Consider the following 21,804-nt stretch of genomic DNA (forward strand, 5'->3'; position numbering starts at 1 on the left):
GTTCCTACTTTGAGTTGGAAATACTACTTTATTTTCTTGCCCAAATTATTCCAATTTGGGCCACTGGGGGCTCTTTGCATTGGATCCTGCATATCTCTGATATAGCCTCATTGGTGTGGTTTTCTGTTTTGAGCATGTTCTTTCTGGCACTACGAGATGGTTCAGGCTCATTGGGTATATTTCCTGCCCCAGTCTTAGCATCAGCCATCTCCCTAAGGAGATCTGGTTCCACTTTTTTTTTTTTAAGATTTATTAACTTATTTTAGAGAGAGAGAGAGAAAGAGAGCTTGAGCAGGGAGAGGAACAGAGGGAGAGAATCCTCAAGCAGACTCTCCACGGAGCGTGGAACCTGTCATGGGGCTCCATCCCAGGACCCCGAGATCATGACCTGAGCCAAAATCAAGAGTCAGATGCTTAACTGACTGAGCCACCCAGGCACCCCAAGATCTGGTTCCTCTTGTTAGACAGTGGTATTAGAAACCAAGATCTGGTGCTTGTTGCTACTGATGGATCAGTAGCTTCTAGGCTAACAGAGCAGGGAGATGCACGTGCATGGTAACCCCTGTATATGTAAGTACCTATAAGTGTTTTTATATGTAACCATCTCTATTTTTATGAAGCTAAACATCAGTTCATACCGATGCCTCTAGGCCTAACTCTAACCCTAACCCGCATGGGTCATTCAAGCCGCCCTCTCTCGCGTGTCTGGAGTAGCCCCTCCAGCAGTGACATTCCTGTTCAGCTCCAGGATACGTTTCCATTGGCTTCACAGCTGTTATCCTGTACTCCTCCAATAGATGTTGATCCATTTTGTTGCTTTTTTATCAGGTTCAGGAACTGGAAGCTCTCCTCTGTCACAGCGACAGTCCTTCCCGCCTCATCTGGACATCATCTCGCAATGCAAGGAAATCTAATTTCCACCTTGAGGACATCCAGCACAGCAGAGGTCAGGAGCCCTACAGCTCCTCCAAATACGCAATTGACCTACTGAGTGTGGCGCTGAACCGGAACTTCAACCCACGGGTGAGGCCCGGCTCGGTGGCGCGGGAGCGGCCGCGGGTGAGGCCTGGCTCAGCCTAACAAAGCACGTACTTGAGGTGCTGTACTCCTTACCTGTGTATGGCATTCAGTGCCTTTCCCCTCACACTGAGTGTAGGCCTGAATATTCCCATTTCCATGTGAGGACCCCACAGTTTGGAGAGGTTAGGTGATTGACCCAGTCATACAGCTAGTTAATGGTCGAGCTCAGAGTTGAGCCTGGGGCTATTTGACTATAGGTTGGAATTTTCCCACTAAACCATGCTGTGTTCCAGGGGTTTTCATATCAGATGCTATAGGACCTTCAGTAGTTACAAAGCCTTCTGGATAGTGGTGATCTTTGGTGAGACTCCAGAGCTCTGTCTCTCTGAGGACTCTGGGTTTTGGGGGTGTTTCTTTGGAGAAAGCAGCCCTTGCCAGGCTCATTGTGGCCTCTGATCTGGAGCTTACTGCTCCCTGGATGTCTTTCCTGCTCAGGTCTAAAACCTTCACTGAAAATCTCCAGTCTCTCCCATGGCATTTTCCTTTGTTTGCTTTGACTCTGCTGTTTGAGTGTGGGGCTGTGGAGAAATTTAATTCCACTAATATTTACGGAAGACCTACCGTGTTTAGGGCACTGGGCCAGGCCTAGGACTGAGGAGAAAGCAGAAAGAAAAAGGTGACCAAGAAACTTTCTGCCCTTGCAGGACCTTCTCTGGTGATGCATCAGACACAGTCAGAGCCTTCTATGATGATCTCGAGTGGGTTTATCCTGTCTGTCAGATAGAACTCTCTCTCCTGGAACCCTGTCTCTTAGGAAAGAGGATGGTCTAGGCGTAGAAGCTGAGAGCATCTCCTAGAACTGGATTTGAATGCTTGGACAGATTATTTCATCTCCCGATGCGTCAGTTTCCTCATCTGAAAAATAGGGATAAAAATAGTGCCTGCTTCACAGATTTGTTGGGAGGGTCGAATGAGAGGGATGGTGTGAAGCATTCACAGTAGCTACTAGTCTCGGAATGTGCGTGTGTGCGTCTGTGTCTGCACATGCATGCACATGTGGGTGTCAATGAGTGGGGGGAGGGTCTATCCATGTGCACACGCTGGGTTTGCGGGTGTGTGTATATGTGTGTGCTATGATTGTCCATGTGGTATGTGCGCGTGTATGGGTGTCTTGTGTGTACAGGAGGCGCGTGGTCTACACGCGTGTACATGTGCCCGTGTGTGTTTATGTTGGCTATCATCATCGTTACGATTATTATTACTATTATTATTATTATTTGAGTTCAGTGTGTTGGTCCAGTGGTTAGGCTCCTTCTGAGGTTTCTTCAGATGTTTGTAAAGTTGTCACGACTGCTTGTGCTCCGGAAGCTTCCTTTTGGGGGCAAGGCCAGAGTGGATTAGCTTCTCTTTTCATAAAATGTTCTGGGATTTCACTTAAGTTTTAATCGTCAAGGAAGCTTTGGGATTTCATCTTTTACAAGAAAGAGAGATTTAGCTAATACTGTTGTCTCCTAAAGCCTGTATGATTGGTTTTCAGCCCACGGCTTTTCCTCCTTGGCTTTTAGGAAGGGGGAACGACATCCTCTTGAAGGCTTGTATCACCGGGAATGCCGTTGGTCCATGGGGCCACCTGCTAGAGCTTAGTCATCACCTTTCACCCACGTCTCATAACAACACTCAGGTTGTCACAGCTGATCCTTGTGACGTGTAGGGGGACTGGGTTCTCCGATGAGGCTGCCTCCTTGTTTGTTTCTTTTGTCGCTCAACATCAGAACATTACAGGGGTCAGAGACCCAGGATTTCAGTTCACAGATGTCTGTCTTTAGGACTGAAGAGTCCCTAACTGTTCCTAGCTAGCTCCCAGAATAAGAAATCTTCCTTAGCTATCGCTGGGGGAAAATGTGTTACTCTCCTGGGGAGAAGTTTTGGTCTCTGATGAGTCCAGGCTCTTCCTTGTTTTCAGAGGACCTTTGGTAAATCACGGGGACTTCCAGGGATTGGATAATCTGTCAGGTGCCACGGAGCCTCTGCAGCCCCGAGTAAAGGAAGAACATCCTCCAGCTGCTCTTGCTCGGGGTGCTTTCTGCCCACTGAACTGTTTGGGTTATACTGGTACTTCCTATTTTCATTTGAAAGAAAAAATAAAAGTAATAAAAATTAGAATTAAAATGGTCAATAGCTACATAAGGTAAAATGTAGTAAAAATTGAATTAAGTCAACTAGTAAAACCAATCCCAGTGCTCCAAGGATTGGTAAAGCCCACACAGGGCCCTTCCTGTTAGCACACGCTCTGTGTTAATTGGGCTCTGTTCGAGGGCAGATCTTTCTAAAATGACAGGTCCCAGGCTAAGGACCTGATGTAGAACTCTTTAGTTGGGGGAGGTGCTTTGTGGAACCACATGCAGCCCTTCGTTCACCTCTCATAACAGGAACTCCCTCCTCAAGCTGCAAGTGTGCAGCTTATGTACCTGCAGGGGAGCAGACACAAACTTTAGGTTTAGCTGTCTGTTCTCTACTAGACCAGAAACTTCTTGAAGGCAGAGACTGTATTATAGGTGTCTTTTTTATCTGCAGTGCTTATTATGATCGATAACCCGATCTTCAGTTAAGCCAGTACTTGACAAACTCCAGTAACCAGATCCTGCTTTTCTCTTCCAGCCCCAGGCTGGGTTATTCTTTGTTCTGTGAGTTTCTGGAGAACAGAGACCTTGTCTTCCTCATCTTTGCATCCTGAGCGCCTCTCCTCGTGAGTCCTCCGGACATGATTCTTTCACTGCAATGGTTTGCCAGGCTTCAGGGGCAGCTCAGAGCGTAAATCCTTCATGCCCCGGCTTCCTGATTCGTTTGCCTATCTCCTTTGTTCACAAGCCCGTGGATGGGCTGCATCGAATCCACTGCATTTGAACCTTACTTTGGCTCCTCCCTGTGCTCCCAGGGTCTGTATTCCAGCGTGGTGTGCCCAGGCACAATGGTGACCAGGATGACCTGTGGAATTCTCCCTCCCTGTGTGTGGACAGTCCTGCTGCCCATCATATGGCTGGTAAGTGATGAACACTTAACTTCAGCTCTTCGACCCGGGACTAAAAGGGTGTTTTTAAGGGTTGGGAACTGATTTAAGAAGTTGAACCAGAAGGTGGCAGAGTTTCATTTCATTTGCGGTTTTTGAAGTTCCTTAGTGTCTCACCTTCGCTTTGTACACCCTGCTGTCCCCCTGCCTCACCATCTGAATGTCCCCTTCTCTGTCAGGGGCTGTGTCTTTGATCATGCACCATAGCTCCCAGGAGTTCTAGGATGACATAATTTTGAGAAACCTGTGTTAAGTGATATTAAACTGATTTCTCCGAGCTCTCAATGTGGTCATATGCATTAAAAGTTCCCAAGAAGGGGATGGCTGTGCACTGTATGGCCACGGAACCATGTTTTTGCTTGTTTCTTTTGTTTTGTGCTTTGAGCGTCTTGCAGGACCAGTGTTCCTTCCCCACTAGAAAATGCTGCTTATAGGAAATGTTTCTCTCTTGCAGAGCTCTGCAAAAAATGTCCCTCCATGATGGCAGGTATAAGAACAAAATGAGAAGGAATTATGCCTCCATGTTAAAGGTGGTTGGCTCAGAGTGATGGAGATTAAGTGATATTTCCTTTTTAGACTTCTTTAGTTTTCGATACTTAAAAAAAATGTTCTCTGATGAGAAATGCAGATTATCTTTTTTAGTATATAAATGAATAATGCTTTTGTGACTCTGTTCTATACCGCCACAAAATGGCGGTTCTTTTCTTTTCCTCAGCTTCGCTTTTTTGCAAATGCTTTCACTTTGACGCCGTACAACGGAACGGAAGCCCTGGTACGTTGCTGGAGTTGCAGTTGCTTGTATGGTTGCTTAGCGGGTATAAATTGAAGTTCACTGGGAGTGGAAACAATCTCAACAGAAAAGATAAGCTCTGTGAGTAATCAAAGGTCCTGTTTTGGACTAAGGGAGACCATGAGCCTGAGGACAGAGTATGAGGAGTGGAATTTAGAAGGGTAGTATCTACCATAGCCTTGGATACCATGTCGTATGGACAGCATTTCTGCAGAAACAAGATACATAGCAGCTAGAGGGCAGAGCAGCGGAATACTGCAGGGGCAGGCAAAGCAAGATGGTAGCCAGGCCAATGGTTCCCATGGAGAAGGTGCGTCTTGCAGGCCAAGAGTACAGGTGACACCGTCCAACTCCATTTCCTTCTACAACGATTCTCTCCTCTGTTTAAAAAGAGAATCAAGTTGTTACTATATTAGAAAGGCAGTGCCTTTCCTTAAATGGCAAGTGGATTACGTGTGTTTCCTCATCAATGGCAGACATTACTGATTACTCAAACGATGTCTCTGATGATTCGTCAACAAAAGGCCTCTAAGGCACCTTCCGCTCATGGATCAGAATTGTCCCACGAGATGCAGCTTCTTTGTCCTCTGTCACTGTAGTGCTTATTCTTACTAGATTCTTAAATCTTGGCTCAATTGAAATTAACTAAGGAAAACATTGAGGGAAGCAGTTGGCATTCTTGCTTCGGTAAACGTTGCAGAAATAAATGCATTTGTCGTAGGAACACAAATTGATTGTCAAAGCAAGTGCTTTTAAACCAGTTTTAATTAGTCCTTCATATATTTGCCAAAGCATTAGAAATAGTATGTGGTCCTTTAGAGATTACTCATTCTACAGATCTCAGATACTAAAAATCAAGTGTGGAGGTCAAGTATATATTGACTATCAGTGGTGTGAAGAATAGTTAGAAGACAAAATCTCCAGTTACTAAGGAGCTTAGGGTCATGTTTCGGGGAAAAGAAAAGAATATAGAAGATGCAAGAAAATAAGACATTTTGTCATCAGGTGGTGAGTAGTTGGACTGATCAGAAAGGAGGATCCCTGGAAGCTGGGCTGGTGGGAGCAGGCTTTTCTCACTAAGTAGGGCTTGATCTGGGCTCTGAAGGATGACCTGGATCTGGATAGGACAGCATGACCCATGGCACAGTTTAAAAAATTTGTGACCCTGCTGGAATTTCCTAAAATGTGGATGGATGCCTCCGATTGCCACTTAGTAATGGTTGTAAATGCTGGTAGATATGGATAGATGAGGGTTTGGGCCTAGCGCATGTGTGGTAAGAATCTCTGCAATCCTCAGGTGAGTTTCAGCTCCTTATGTGGACTGAGCTGGAGTGGCCGAAGGCACAGTGGTTCAGCGTGTGGACTCTAGAGTTTGACTGGTTCTGTTCAAATCCCACTTCTCCAGTTTCTGGCTATGAAATACTGGGCACAATTTTTCACTCATTTAAGCCTTTTATTATCTGTAAAACAGGAATTATGGGCATACATGAGAGGAGGCTTACCGTAAAGGATTTTGTGTATTTCAGCACTTAAGATTTTTTAAAAAATTTATTTATTTATTTTTTTACTTTTTTTTTTTTTTTTTTTATTAACATGTAATGTATTATTTGTTTCAGGGGTACAGTTCTGTGATTCAATAGTCTTACACAATTCACAGCGCTCACCATAGCACACACCCTCCCCAGTGTCCATCATCGAGCCACCCCATCCCTCCCACCCGCCTCCACTCCAGCAACCCTCAGTTTGTTTCCTGAGATTGAGTCTCTTATTGTTTGTCTCCCTCTCTGGTTTCGTCTTATTTCATTTTTCCCTCCCTTCCCTGATGATCCTCTGTCTTGTTTCTCAAATTCCTCATATCAGTGAGATCATATGATACTTGTCTTTCTCTGATTGACTCATTTCGCTCAGCATAATACCCTTTCGATATATCCACGTCGTTGGAGATGGCAAGATTTCGTTTTTTTGATGACTGCATAATATTCCATTGTGTATATATACCACTTCTTTATCCGTTCATCTGTTGATGGACATCTGGGCTCTTTCCATAGTTTGGCTATTGTGGACATTGCTGCTATAAACATTGGGATGCAGGTGCCCCTTCAGAACACTACATTTGTATCTTTGGGGTAAATACCCAGCAGTGCAGTTGCTGGGTCGTAGGGTAGCTCTATTTTCAACTTTTTGAGGAACCTCCATACTGTTCTCCAGAGTGGCTGCCCCAGCTTGCGTTCCCACCAACAGTGTAGGGAGGGTTCCTCGTTCTCTGCATCCTCGCCAACATCTGTTGTTTTCCTGACTTGTTAATTTTAGCCATTCTGACTGGTGTGAGGTGGTATCTCATTGAGGTTTTGATTTGTATTTCCCTGATGCCAAGTGACGTTGAGCATTTTTTCATGTGTCTGTTGGCCATTTGGATGTCTTTTTTCTTAAAGATTTTATTTATTTGTCAGAGAGATAGAGAGAGAGGGAGAGAGCAAGCACAAGTAGGGGGAGTAGCAGGCAGAGGGAGAGAAGCAGGCTTCCAGCTGATCAAGGAGCCCGATGTGGGACTTGATCCCAGGACCCCGGTCATGTCCTGAGCCGAAGGCAGACGCTTAACCGACTGAGCCACCCAGGCGTCCCCATTTGGATGTCTTCTTTGCAGAAATGTCTGTTCATGTCTTCTGCCCATTTCTTGATTTGATTATTTGTTCTCTGGGCGTTGAGTTTGATAAGTTCTTTATAGATTTTGGATACTAGCCCTTTATCTGATACGTGATTTGCAAATATCTTCTCCCATTCTGTCGGTTGTCTCTTAGTCTTGTTGACTGTTTCCTTTGCTGTGTAAAAACTTTTTATCTTGATGAAGTCCCAATAGTTCATTCCTGCACTTGCTTCCCTTGCCTTTGGCGATGTTTCTAGGAAGAAGTTGCTGTGGCTGAGGTCGAAGAGGTTGCTGCCTGCGTCCTCCTCAAGTATTTTGATGGATTCCTGTCTCGCATTTAGGTCTTTCATCCATTTTGCATCCATTTTTGTGTGTGATGTAAGGAAATGGTCCACTTTCATTCTTCTGCATGTGGCTGTCCAATTTTCCCAACACCGTTTGTTGAAGAGACTGTCTTTTATCCATTGGACATTTCATCCTGCTTTGTCAAAGATTAGTTGACCATAGAGTCCATTTCTGGGCTCTCTATTCTGTTCCATTGATCTGTGTGTCTGTTTTTGTCCCAGTAGTACCATACTGTCTTGATGATTATAGCTTTGTAATAGAGCTTGAAGTCTGGAATTGTGATGCCGCCAGCTTTGCTTTTCTTTTTCAACATTCCTCTGGCTATTTGGGCACTTTTCTGGTTCCATATAAATTTAGGATTATTCTATTTCTTTGAAGTAGCATAGACATTTTCACAATATTTGTTCTTCCAATCCATGAGGATGGAACGTTTTTTCATTTCTTTGTGTCTTCCTCAATTTCTTTCATGAGTATTCTGTGGTTTTCTGAGTACAGATTCTTTGCCTCTTTGGTTAGATTTATTCCTAGGTATCTTATGGTTTTGGGTGCAATTGTAAATGGGATCGACTCCTTAATTTCTCTTTCTTCTGTCTTGTTGGTGTATAGAAATGCCACTGATTTCTGTGCATTGATTTTATATCCTGCCACTTTACTGAATTCTTGTATATATGAGTTCTAGCAGTTTTGGGGTGGAGTCTTTTGGGTTTTCCACATACAGTATCATATCATCTGCAAAGAGTGAGAGTTTGACTTCTTTGCCGATTAGGATGCCTTTTATTTCTTTTTGTTGTCTGATTGCTGTGGCTAGGACTTCTAGTACTATGTTGAATAGCAGTGGTGATAGTGGAATCCCAGCCATGCTCCTGATCTTAGAGGGAAAGCTCTCAGTTTTTCCCCATTGAGAATGATACTCGCTGTGGGTTTTTCATAGATGGCTTTTATGATATTGAGGTATGTACCCTCTATCCCTACACTGTGAAGAGTTTTAATCAAGAAAGGATGCTGTACTTTGTCAAATGCTTTTTCTGCATCTGCTGAGAGGATCCTATGGTTCTTGTTCTTTCTTTTATTAATGTATTGTATCACATTGATTGTTTGTGGATGTTGAACCAACCTTGCAGCCCAGGAGTAAATCCCACTTGGTCATGGTGAATAATCCTTTTAATGTACTGTTGGATCTTATTGGCTAGCATTTTGGTGAGAATTTTTACATCCATGTTCATCAGGGATACTGGTTTGTAATTCTCCTTTTTGATGGGGTCTTTGTCTGGTTTGGGGATCAAGGTAATTTATGATCAAACTCATAAAATGAGTTTGGAAGTTTTCCTTCCATTTCTATTTTTTGGAACAGTTTCAGAAGAATAGGTATTAATTCCTCTTTAAATGTTTGGTAGAATTCTCCTGGGAAGCCATCTGGCCCTGGCCTTTTGTTTGTTGGGAGATTTTTGATTATTGCTTCAATTTCCTCACTGGTTATGGGTCTGTTCAGATTTCCTATTTCTTCCTGGTTCAGTTTTGGTAGTTTACACGTCTCTAGGAATGCATCCATTTCTTCCAGATTGTCTAATTTGCTGGCATAGAGTTGCTCATAATATGTTCTTATAATTGTTTGGGTTTTTTTGGTTTTATTTGTTTATTTTTTTCAAGTTTTTTTTTTATTATGTTACGTTAATCACCATACATTACATCATTAGTTTTTGATGTAGTGTTCCATGATTCATTGTTTGCGTATAACACCCAGCGCTCTGTGCAGTATGTGTCCTCTTTAATACCCATCACCACGCTAACCCATCCCCCCCACCCCCTCCCCTCTAGAACCCTCAGTTTGTTTCTCAGAGTCCATAATCTCTCATCGTTCGTCTCCCCCTCCGATGCCCCCCCCCTTCATTTTTCCCTTTGTATTTCATCGGTGTTGGTTGTGATCTCTCCTCTTTCATTCATGATTTTATTTATTTGGGTCATTTCTCTTTTCGTTTTGGTAAGTCTGGCCAGCGGTTTATCAGTCTTATTAATTCTTTCAAAGAAGCAGCTCCTAGTTTCGTTGATCCTAGTCTACTGTTCTTTTGGCTTCTATTTCATTGATTTCTGCTCTGATCTTTATTATTTCTCTTCTCCTGCTGGGTATAGGCTTTATTTACTGTTCTTCTCCAGCTCCTTTAGGTATAGGGTTAGGTTGTGCATTTGAGACCTTCCCTGTTTCTTGAGAAAGGCTTGTATTGCTATAGACTTTCCTCTTAGGACCACCTTTGCTGCATCCCAAAGATTCTCAACAGCTGTATTTTCATTTTCATTTGTTCTGATGAATCTTTTTAATTATTCTTTAATTTCCTGGTTGACCCATCATTCTTTAGTAGGATGCTCTTAGCCTCCATGTATTTGAGTTCTTTCCGACTTTCCTCTTGTGATTGAGTTCTAGTTTCAAAGCACTGAAAATATTCAGGGAATGATCCCAATCTTTTGGTACCGGTTGAGACCTGATTTGTGACCCAGGATGTGATCTATTCTGGAGAATGTTCCATGGGCACTAGAGGAGAATGTGTATTCTGTTGCTTTGGGATGGAATGTTCTGAATATATCTGTAAAGTCCATCTGGTCCAGTGTGTCATTTAAAGCTTTTATTTCCTTGTTGATCTTTTGCTTAAATGATCTGTCCATTTTCAGTGAGGGGGGTATTAAAGTTCCCTACCATTATTGTATTATTGTCAATGTGTTTCTTTGATTTTGTTTTAATTGGCTTATAAGTGGCTGCTCCCATGTTAGGGGCATAGATATTTACAATTGTTAGATCTTCTTGTTGGATAGACCCTTTATGTAGGATACAGTGTCCTTCCTCATCTCTTATTGATTTCAAATCTAATTCATCTGATATAAGGATTGCCACCCCAGCTTTCTTTTGATGTCCATTAGCATGGTAAATGGTTTTCCACCCCTCACTTTAAATCTGGAGGTGTCTTTGGGTCTAAAATGAGTCTCTTGCAGACAGGATATGGATAGGTCTTGTTTTTTTATTCAGTCTGATACCCTGTGTCTTTTGATTGGGGCATTGAGCCCATTTACATTCAGGGTAACTATTGAAAGATATGAATTTAGTGCCATTGTGTTACCTGTAAGGTGACTGTTACTGTACATTGTCTCTGTTCCTTTCTGGTCTATGTTACTTTTAGGCTCTCTCTTTGCTTACACGACCCCTTTCAATATTTCTTGTAGGGCTGTTTTGGTGTTCGCAAATTCCTTTAGTTTTTGTTTGTCCTGGAAGCTTTTTATCTCTCCTTCTATTTTCAATGACAGCCAAGCTGGATATAGTATTCTTGGCTGCATATTTTTCTCATTTAGTGCCCTCAATATATCATGCCAGTCCTTTCTGGCCTGCCAGGTCTCTGTGGATAGGTCTGCGGCCTATCTAATGTTTCTACCATTGTAGGTTGCAGACCTCTTGTCTTGAACTGCTTTCAGGATTTTCTCTTTGTCTCTGAGACTCGTAAGTTTTACTATTAGATGTTGAGGTGTTGACCTACTTTTATTGATTTTGAGGGCGTTTCTCTGTGCCTCCTGGATTTTGATGCCTGTTTCCTTCCCCAAATTAGGGAAGGTCTCTGCTATAATTTCCTCCAATATACCTTCTGCCCCTCTCTCTCTCTATCTTCTTCTTCGGGGATCCCAATTATTCGAATATTGTTTTGTCTTATGGTATCACTTCTCTCTCAAATTCTCCCCTTGTGACCCAGTAGTTGTTTATCTCTCTTTTCCTCAGCTTCTTTATTCTCCATCATTTGGTCTTCTGTATCACTAATTTTCTCTTCTGCCTCATTTATTCTGGCAGTTAGAGCCTCCATTTTTTTTTTTTAAAGATTTTATTTATTTATTTGTGAGAGAGAGAATGAGAGATAGACAGCACGAGAGGGAAGAGGGTCGGAGGGAGAAGCAGACTCCCTGCTGAGCAGGGAGCCCGATGTGGGACTCGATCCTGGGACTCCAGGATCATGACCTGAGCCGAAGGCAGTCGCTTAACCAACTGAGCCACCCAGGCGCCCTAGAGCCTCCATTTTTGATTGCACCTCATTAATAGCTTTTTTGATTTCGACTTGGTTAGATTTTAGTTCTTTTATTTCTCCAGAAAGGGATTCTCTAGTATCTTCTATACCTTTTTCAAGCCCAGCTACTATCTTTAGAATCGTCATTCTGAACTCTAGTTTTGACATCTTACTAATGTCTCTATTGATTAGGTCCCTGGCAGTCAGTACTGCCTCTTGTTCTTTTTTTTTGAGGTGAGTTTTTCCGTTTTGTCATTTTTGTCCAGAGAATAGATGAATGAGAGAACAAAATGCTAAAAGGGTAACAACGACCCCAGGAAAATATACACCAAAGAAATCAGAAGAGACCCAAAACCAGGGGGGAAAGAAAAAAAAAATACAGTCAGGCTGGTGAATGGAACAGAGCCACACGCTAGATTTTGGGTGTATTTCGGTCTGTTAGAAGAAACTGCCTCCCAAAATTTTAAAGAAAGAAAAACTTATATATATACAAAAATAAGGGTAAATCGATGAAGGGATGGAATACCACTGTAAAGATGAAAATTGAAAAAGATTTTAAAAAAGGAATTGACAAGAAGTTGGTTGAAAAAAGAAAGAAGAAAAATTTTAAAAAGATAATGTAATCAGGCAAGCCATACACTAGAGATTTAGGATATATTTTGGTCTTTTAGAAGAAACTGTATCCCAAAATTTTAAAGAAAGAAGAACTCAGATATAAATAAAAAATAAGGTTAAATCCAATGGAGGGATAGAATATGACTGTAAAAATGAAAATTAAAAAAGATTTTAAAAAGAATTGATAAGATGGTTGAAGAAGGAAAGAAAAATTAGAAAAAGAGAAATAGAAAAAGAAAAAATAAAGAAAATTAAAAAAAATTAACTTTTAAGACTAAAGAATCATGGTAAAAAGCCATGGATTCTATGTGCAGTATTCCCCTAGTGCTGGAGTTCTGCTGTTCTCCTTGATGGGTAAACTTGGTCTTGGTGGGCGGTTCTCACTGATCTTCTGGGGGAGGGGCCTGTTGCCATGGTTCTCAAATGTCTTTGCGGGAGGCGGAATTGCCCCGCCCTTGCCGGGTTGGGCTCAGTATTCTGTTTGAGTTTGCTCTCAGGAGCTTTTGTTCCCTGCAAGCTTTGGTACAGCTTTGGAGGACGAGAGTGGAAATGGTGGCCTCCCAATCTCTGCCCGGAGGAGCCGAGAACTTGGGGCCCCGCTCCTCAGTGCACCCCCAGAGAAAAGCAGTCCATCACTCCCGTCTCCGGGGCCTCCAGCTGCACTCCGTGCTCACCCGGCCTGTGACCGAGCGTTTCTACCTCTGGCACCCGACTCGGTGTGGAGTCTCCAAACCCAGCAGATCCCTGCCGTGCGCTCCCGCACCGCTCCTCCTGGGGGAGGGAGGGGAGTCTCCCCGGCTCTGCCGCTTGTTGGATCCCTGCTGGAGGAGCAGAGGCCCGACTGGGCCGCGGATCACAGTTTATGGCCACCCCGAGCTGAGAGCCTGCGCCTCGGCTCCGTCTCTGCAGCCGGCTTCCCTGCTCTGATACCTGGGAGCTCTGCCGCACTCAGGCACCCCCGGTCTTTCTGTGACCCCGAGGGTCCTGAGACTACACTGTCCAGCGAGGGTTCCCCCCCCGCTCCCCGCTTTGCCACTGGAGTGACGTCCCTCAGCGGAGCCAACGTCTAAAAGTTCCGATTTTGTGCTCTGCGGCTCTAGCACTTGCCAGAAGCGGCCCACGGAGGGCCCCCTCCCCCGCTGTCTATCCTCCCGAATATCGCCTCGGATTCACTTCTCCGCACGTCCTACCTTCCAGAAAGTGGTCGCTTCTCTGTTCAGAGAGTTGTTGCTACTCTCTTCTTCGATCTCCTGTTGAGTTCGTAGGTGTTCAGAATGGTTTGATCCCTATGCAGCTGAATTCCTGGGACCAGACGAAATCCAGGTCTCCTACTCCTCCGCCATCTTGCTCCGCCCTCCTCAGCATTTAAGGTTTCAAGGAAAACTATCTCAATGAAAACAGTATAGTGCTGGCATGTGACTTGACAGATCAGTGGAATAGAATGGAAAGTTTGGGACAGGCCCTCACCATACAGGGACCTGGTCTGTGACAGTGACGGCCTTCCAAATTAGTGGGGGAGAGGGGTTATTCAGGTTATGTTGCTGAAAAAGATAATAGGATCTTTTCTTCATACCTCATACCCAAATAAAATTCTAGATAACAGATTTACACATAAAAGATACGATTACTAGAAGGAAATATGGGGACATGTTTAAATAGTTTAAGAGTGTGGGGGCTTAGCTCCTCCCAGGAACTGCAAGAAAAAGGACTGAGCATTTTTTTTTAAGATTTTATTTATTTGAGAGAGAGAGAGAGAGAGAGAGGGCATAAGCGGGGGTGGGGGCGGGCGGGGGAGGGACAGAGGCAGAGGGAGAAGCAGGCTCCCCGCCGAGCAGGGAGCCCGATGCGGGGCTCGATCCCAGGACCCTGGGATCATGACCTGAGCCGAAGGCAGACGCTTAATGACTGAGCCACCCGGGCGCCCCTGAACATTTTGATTACATGAAAGTAATCAAATTTTGCATGACCAAAATCCTCACTATAAATACACTCCAAAGCCTGACCACAATGTGGAAGAAAATTAGCTGCCACTCGTATCATAGGAAAGGGTTCATTTTTATACTAGTTAAGGAGATTCAGCCAATCAAGAGAAACAGCCTGCTGGAACGGTGGGCAAAGGGTATGAACAGAGAGAGAATCTTTAAACTGTCTTAATCCCATGAAAAGGTGCTCAACCTTATTCATGCTAAGAGACATGGAAATCAAAACTGTAATGAAAGACTGTTTCTCAGCTTTAATTAGTAGAGATGAGAAGGTTTGGCATGTCACCATCCTGGCAGGGCCGTTGGGAGCAAGCATTCTCCTGCACTGCTAAGGGGAGGTAGACTGATGAAGCCTATATCCAGGACTGTTTAGCAAGATCATTCAAGATAACACACACCCAGCCCTTTGACCCAGTAATTCCATCTTTGTTATTTATCTTATAGATGTACTCAGATTCACGTGAGGTGATGTATTCATCATTCACTGCAGTGTGGTTTGTAATAGCAAAGACTGGAAACAACGTGTATATCCATCATTTGGAAATTGATTGCATAATTGATGGTCCATCCATGAGATGGAATACTGGGCTTCTTTAGCAACGAATGAAACAGCTCATTTGAACATATCTCGAAGGGCCTATCGTTCAAGTGAAAAATGCAGAGTATGGAATAATGTGTATATTTTGCTTCCATTTAAGTAAGAGAAGAGGATATATGTGTTTTTAAGCAAACAGATTTTCTTTGGAAGAATATGTAAGATACTAGCAAGAGTGTGTGCTTCCAGAGAGGACAGCTAGGTGGCCGGAAAATCGGGAAGGTAGGGAGACTCACCTTTTGCCATGTACGTCCTCTGAATGGTGTGCATGGTCATGCTTATCTACTAAGAAAATGAAATATTACATCAGTGACCTGTACTTACTTTGGCCTGGGCCGAGTATCAACTCTGAAACAGCTAGTCAGTGTGCTGTGAACTCTAACTTGGGGATTAAGGAAAGAGACAGCTAAAATATGAGGCTTTTTCTGCTTTAAATAAATGTTCAAAGGATACTATTAAGCAGGTTACACTGGTGGCTCATGAAGACATCACCGTAAGCCGATGATATTCAAGAGAATTTTTAGAGTTTGTTTAGAGCTTGGTTAAGTGCTGATTATAGATTCCCCACAGCCTCACTCATCTTGGGCCAAAGAAGAAAAAAATCATTGACATCCTCTCCCTTTCCAGGTATGGCTTTTCCACCAAAAGCCCGAGTCTCTTAATCCTCTGACCAAATATCTGAGTGCCACCACTGGCTTTGGAAGTAATTATGTAACAACCCAGAAGGTAAGCATGTTCACGCTGTTGCATGGAGACCGTTTGCTGCTCGGCTGCTGAACTGGTCCCCGGCTCCCTGGCTTCCCTGTCTGGTCTCCCTCTCTGGTCGCTGGCAACACCCTGGCCTGTTTTCATCCCCGTCTGCTCTCTCTGGCCTCTGAGCCTCGCATGTCCTCTTCTGTCCACCTGAATGCCTCTTACCCTTCTTTCAACTGATTGATTTCTGCTTGGGCCTAAGATGTCAGCATGTACTTCTGGGACCCATCAGACCAGGTCAGGTGCCTCCATCATAGGCTTTCTTGCCATCTCATACCTCTTCTGTGTAGGATTCACTCAATGTCGGACTCCTCTGTCTGAATATAAGCTCTGTGAGGGGGAGGATTATACCGCCTTCCCTAGCATGTAGCCTTGCACATAGTAGGTGCTCAAGAAACGTGTTGCAAGGTGGATGACACAAAGTATCTTTCCGAGTGAAGTTCACTTCCCTGTGAGTATTCAGTTCTGCTTGTGACAATTATTTGCCTCAATCCATTGGTATTTTCAAGAGGCAGGGGATGAAGTATGGAAAAAAAGAACCCTTTGGTGCTGTGGTTTTTAGACTCTGTATAGTCTTCTAAAAAGAAGCCAAACATGGAGTTACATATAAGAAAATGAGAAAATTTATTTTGAACTTATAAAGCTATTTTTCTTGTATTTTTGTCATGAGTAAGGTTTATCTCAGCCTCCTGTTTTCCACTGCCTAGTTTATGTGGGAGGCACTGGCATAAAATGAAATTAGATTGAGACAAATAATTTCTCTCAGCGATGTCAAATAATTGGCAGTGATCTTGTCTGTGTCAGTAGCTTGAGGTCTAAGGGGAACCATTCTCTTGCTTCCCATGGTGTCTCTTTACTAAAAATGAACCTATGAACCTCCAGTGTTTTCCAAAATACGTTCTGTGGGATTCTAGTTCCTTGAGAAGATTTGCAAAAAGCTGTTTGTTGGCCAAGTAAATTTGAGAAATGCTTCATATTTTACTCCCCACTTTCAGAGACTTCCACAAAGCACATTTGCCCACGGAAGGCTCCGAGGAGTTGCCACAGTTCACGTGTGTGCGTGTGTGTGTGTGTGTGCGTGCGCGTGCGCAATGTTTCGTCCTACCGTTTATAATTTTTTCTTGACTACGTGACTTTTTTTTTCTTCACATTTTATGTAGTACTTAATATCACAGAGAACACACCTTGGGAACTCTATTGTAAATTAATAAGCTTCCTTTTAAAAAGGCCCTCAGAGTTTGTTTGAACATACTACCGATTAATCTCGAGGGAATGACTAGGGAGAAAAATGCTTCATTCTATAAACCAAAATATTGTATTAGCATTTTATGGAAATGCACTGAAGAAAGTGTTTTAAAAATGTTGATTAATTTGGGGAAGTCCACTTTCTCCTCTGTTCAAAGGTGGGGTTGAAGGAGCTCTCTAATGCCTCTTCCAGTTCCAATACAGAAAAACTCTGACGAGATTTATAATGAATGTAAGTGTTAGTTCCAAAATGTTAAGAAGTTTTTAATTTTCAGCCTTTCAACTTTGTGAAGAAAGAGGATTTTAAAAAAGTTTAGGCTCTGTGTTGACCTGAAAAGAGATATCGCTTTATTTTTTTATAGAAGCTGAGAGTTTGCTTTTACATACAATGTGTCAGTTAAAATTAGATTTTCTACATGAAACAGAGGGTGTGAACTAACAGCAGATTCAACTGGATGGAAGCTCAGGTTTCTCGCATGTAAGAGCAGTTTTGGAGAGTGGTCGCCTTGGGCTGGTGTGGCAGCTCCCCAAATTGCCAGGCACCCAGGGTCCTTCAGTCACTCCTCTGCCATCCCTGGGGTGTGACCCTCATTCTTTGGCTCAGGAGAGCAAGACGGAAGAAGGGGGAAAGATGGGGGTGCCCATACCTTCGAAGGGGACTCGTGGGCAAGACTACCCACTTGCACTCAGATCTCATTGGCCAGAGCAGGGTCACTTCCGTGGAGCCTGGCAACGTAGGCTTTTAGTCTGGAGGCCGGTGAACCCGGCTAAAGCTTGGGCTCTTTATGGAAGAAGGTGGACATTAGGTGGATGGCAGTTTAATTGCAAAAAAAATTTTTGATTTTTCTCTTTTGTCCTCATATCTCATTTGGCTGATGTCTCCTATAACTGGATACACAGGAGTTAGGGGAGAGAGTGAAACCAGATCTTTCAGTCTTGCTGTGTAAGGGCAGTATCGGTGGCTTTGCTGAGGGTTGAAGTTTGGCCTGAACACGTCCTCAGGATCTCAGAGTCAGGAACCCCAGCCCTGACCTACCAGCCCTGTTGTTTTTGTTTATTTGTTATTCTCTTACGTATGTTGAATACCTTCCTTTTACACAAATGCCATTCGTTTTATTTTTCCTTTCTGTTCATCCCTATCTTTGCTTCTTTTCCAGATGGACCTAGATGAAGACACTGCTGAAAAATTTTACCAAAACTTACTGGAACTGGAAAAGCGTATTAGGGACACCATTCAAAAAACAAATAATCAGAGCTGACGATGACACTCTCTGAAACATCGCATACCTACTGTGCATTCTGGGTTTCTGTTGAGTTGGGTGATGTGCCTGTGTGGTAAAGAGTGAGCTGTAATTGTCTCTTTTCCCTCCTTTCAGGATTGTCTCTAAGACTGTATGCGTGCACGTGAGAAAAAGATTGATAAGTAAAATATGAGTTAGCTGTTCTCCAGAATGTGCTCGAGTCACCGAACCAAGGATGTGTTTGTTGGTTCTGCCGACTGGAGCCCAAGCTCCACTTGGTGGGATGAGGTGTGGACTCAAGTAGTCATGACACAGGCACTCACCAGCCCTGCAAATTGGCCTGCCGGAACAGGAGCAAGTACTGTGCACTCTCTGAGTGGTAATCTGAGCTTTGTTCCTTTTCTTATGGACAGTTTTCTTAGGTCTTGTACCTTATTTCTTCCTCCTTGTGGTGCTTCTAAAAATCCCGAGACTGTGGGGCATCTGGGTGGCTCAGTCAGTTAAGGCGTCTGACTCTTGATTTCACCTCAGGTCATGATCTCAGGGGCGAGAGATTGAGCCCCGAGTTGGGCTCCGTGCTCAGCATGGGGTCTGCTTGGGATTCTCTCTCTCCCTCTGCCCCTCCCCCCGCTCACGTGCACACACGTGCTCTCACTCTCAGATAAAGAAAATCTTTAAAAGTCCTGAGATTGTTAGAATCCTAACAGTCCTAGTACAGATATCCATGTAGTTAATCGCAGGAACACAATTATATATGTGTTTGGGCACTTGAATTCTTTCTTCCTTTGGAAGTGTCTTTCATTGAGGTCGAGGTGGTCTGCGTTAATGTTGGGCCTGGCCTTTAACACCATTTGCAAATTTGTTCATTGCCGACCAACCTGTTTTTCATGATATACTTTAATGTATGCAAATGTGCAGTAAAAACTTATTTACTCACATTGTTTCAAAAGAATTTTCCAATTGAATAATTGCAGGTGGGATATCTGCTGGTATTAGCAGTGGTTGGGAGTGGTTTGCATATAAAGACGAAAATGCTAAGATGCCTAGATGTTTTTACCCTACATACAACCACTATACCTGGAATATAATAGAGTGAGCAAAATTTGAATGACTTGATAAAAGTGAAAAATTGTATGGAAATGTAGTTTCTCTATATTCTAAGTATGAATTTTTTGGTTATAGTTTCCCTCATTTTGTTGGTAAAGATATTTTTAATAAAGTTAAGCCTTCTGTATGTGAAAACGAGGGCTGAATGCTTCTGCACACTCCCTGCTGTCCTTGAGAAGGGGTGAGGTTGGAGAGCTGAGAGCAGCGCTGGGTTGTGCTCTTGTGATCACTCACGCTGCAAGTGTGTGAGAAGCACTTTATGGTCAATCTCAGGTTCCTCATCTATAAAGTGGAGTCATGCTCTTTCTGCTTTCTCTGTTCGCGGGTGTGGAGGAACGTTAAATGCCATAACACATGTGAATGAATAAAGAGCATTTTTGAGAATGATAACAGTACGGTTTTTCTTAGAGGTGGATAAGCCAGAGAGTCATGGTTCAAATGATGCAACATAAGGCGCTGAGCGACATTGTCCTGTCTGACTGAGAGTTCGGTTTTCTGAGTGTTGAACCTTCACTCAGGAGGCAGCATCTAGACAAGCAAGAAGGCACCGGGGCAGGAGCATGGGCGCTGGGATGGGGAGGACACTGGATCAAATTTGGGTTCAGTCATTAACTAACTTGATAACTTAGGGCAGATTACTTCAGTTTATACCTTGATTTAATTACAAAAATATCGCTACCCGTGCTTACCTTGAAGAATTGGAAGACTATGTCCTAGTAGATGCATAGTCAGTACAAACTATTATTTATTTCTGTTCTACTGTAAGTGCCCAAAAGGAGACTTTAAGTGGGAACTAAATCCTGGTATCATGCCATTTATGATGTATCAGTAGGTTGGTACTCTGTATATTTTCTGAGCCATTTTATCAAATTTCCTTGAAATGGAGAACAAATCACGGCCCCCCTTTGCCCCTCCCAAGTGCATACCCTAAGTGGCATACCTCAACAGTTGGTTCTTGTCCTTAAGTTATCCCAGATTTCAGTTTTTATACCTGAACTCGGCTACTAGGTTGAAGATTCAACTACTAGGAGTTGGGCTCCAGGAGATGCCTGATTTTTCTCTTATAAATGGCTAATCAGATTTCTTTGGACTGCTGCACTTATTCTGATTTCCATGATGGATTTAGTACAGGTCATTCATTCACTCTGCAGCTATGTATCGGGCACTGGCTCTATGCCCAGCACTCTTGGGTTTTGAGGATAGAGAGTGGACATGTGAAGATGGAAGGGGACATTTCAAAAATGCATTTAATAGCTGTTCCAGAAAGAAGAAATTGAGAAATGCGAAAGAGGCAATATTTGAAGAGAGAAAAGCCGAGCGTTTGTCAGAGTTGATGGCAGCTATGATCATCGCATTGAGGAAAAATGACAAGTCTCAAACACAAACAAACTCAGATACGGTGAAACTGCAGAGAGCTGGAGAAACTGACTTGCCAACCGGAGAAAAGAGATCACTAATGAGAGTTCTTGAGACTAACAGCAGATTTCTTCCCGTGTTACTTTTGAGAAGACAAGAAAAAAGTAAGTGCTGAGTGATGTCAAACCCATCTGAGCTGTAACTTCAGAGTGAAGCTGAAATAAAATTTTGAGACAAAAGTTGCAAGTTTATCTCTAACCCTTACAGCAGTTACCTCTAACATTCCTCTTTTGGAAAAGATGCCTGGAAGAGGTATTTGAAAAAGAAAATCGAATCCTACAAGGGAGAAGTGAGGGGCAAAAGGAATAATGATTAAAGATATTTGCAAACATGTAGATAAGCCTTCAACTTTGACTTTGTAAAATAATAATAAAAATGCCTAGTTTCAGAAGGAAAAAGGCAAGGTGTCCATATGCAAGCTGGGGGAGTTGACTAAAGATATTCAAGACATCAGGGGCACTTTGATGGTTCAGTTGGTTAAGTGGCTGACTCTTGGTTTCAGCTCAGGTCAGGATCTTGGGGTCTTGGGATCGAGCCCTGCGTGCTCGGTGAGGAGTCTGCTTCAGATTCTCTCTCCTTCCTCTCCCTCTGCCCCTCCCCCCACTCATGCACATTCTTTCTCAGTCTCTCAATAAATAAATCTTTAAAAAATATTCAAGATACTGCTCAGAAGAAAGAGGTTTTGGTTAACTTTTATTTTTTTTAAGATTTTATTTATTTGAGAGAGTGAGCACGAAGAGGGAGAGGGAGAAGCAGACTCCCTGCTGAGCAGGGAGCCCGACATGGGGCTCTATCCCAGGACCCTAAGATCATGACCTGAGCCAAAGGCAAATATTTAACCAACTGAGCCACCCAGGCTCCCCTTTGGTTAACTTCAGACAAAACATCTAAGGTACCTATTAGACTTTTAATGGCAACCTTATGATGCACAAATAGGATATACAATTTCCAAA

The 21,804-nt window shown here is 43.2% G+C and overlaps 1 protein-coding gene across 2 annotated transcripts in view; it reads left to right on the forward strand.

Annotated features, from left to right (window-relative positions):
* The window catches only part of HSD17B7 (hydroxysteroid 17-beta dehydrogenase 7), a 30,369-nt gene extending 10,544 nt beyond the window's left edge, over positions 1–19,825 (forward strand). The window contains exons 5-9 of one of the 2 annotated variants that reach the window (XM_028104799.2): positions 829–1,023; positions 3,956–4,060; positions 4,803–4,859; positions 15,717–15,815; positions 18,245–19,825. In XM_028104799.2, the coding sequence (XP_027960600.1) occupies positions 829–1,023; positions 3,956–4,060; positions 4,803–4,859; positions 15,717–15,815; positions 18,245–18,346 (558 nt within the window). In that variant the 3' untranslated portion in view covers positions 18,347–19,825. The remainder of the gene's footprint in view (positions 1–828; positions 1,024–3,955; positions 4,061–4,802; positions 4,860–15,716; positions 15,816–18,244) is intronic. The other variant, XM_028104800.2, reaches the window with a different exon arrangement.
* Positions 19,826–21,804: the final 1,979 nt, after the last annotated feature.

This window comes from Eumetopias jubatus, unplaced genomic scaffold (assembly GCF_037043125.1).
Source record: "Eumetopias jubatus isolate StellerSeaLion01/CBP00866 unplaced genomic scaffold, mEumJub1_p1.0 scaffold_12, whole genome shotgun sequence".
NCBI classification, from domain to species: Eukaryota; Metazoa; Chordata; class Mammalia; order Carnivora; family Otariidae; genus Eumetopias; species Eumetopias jubatus.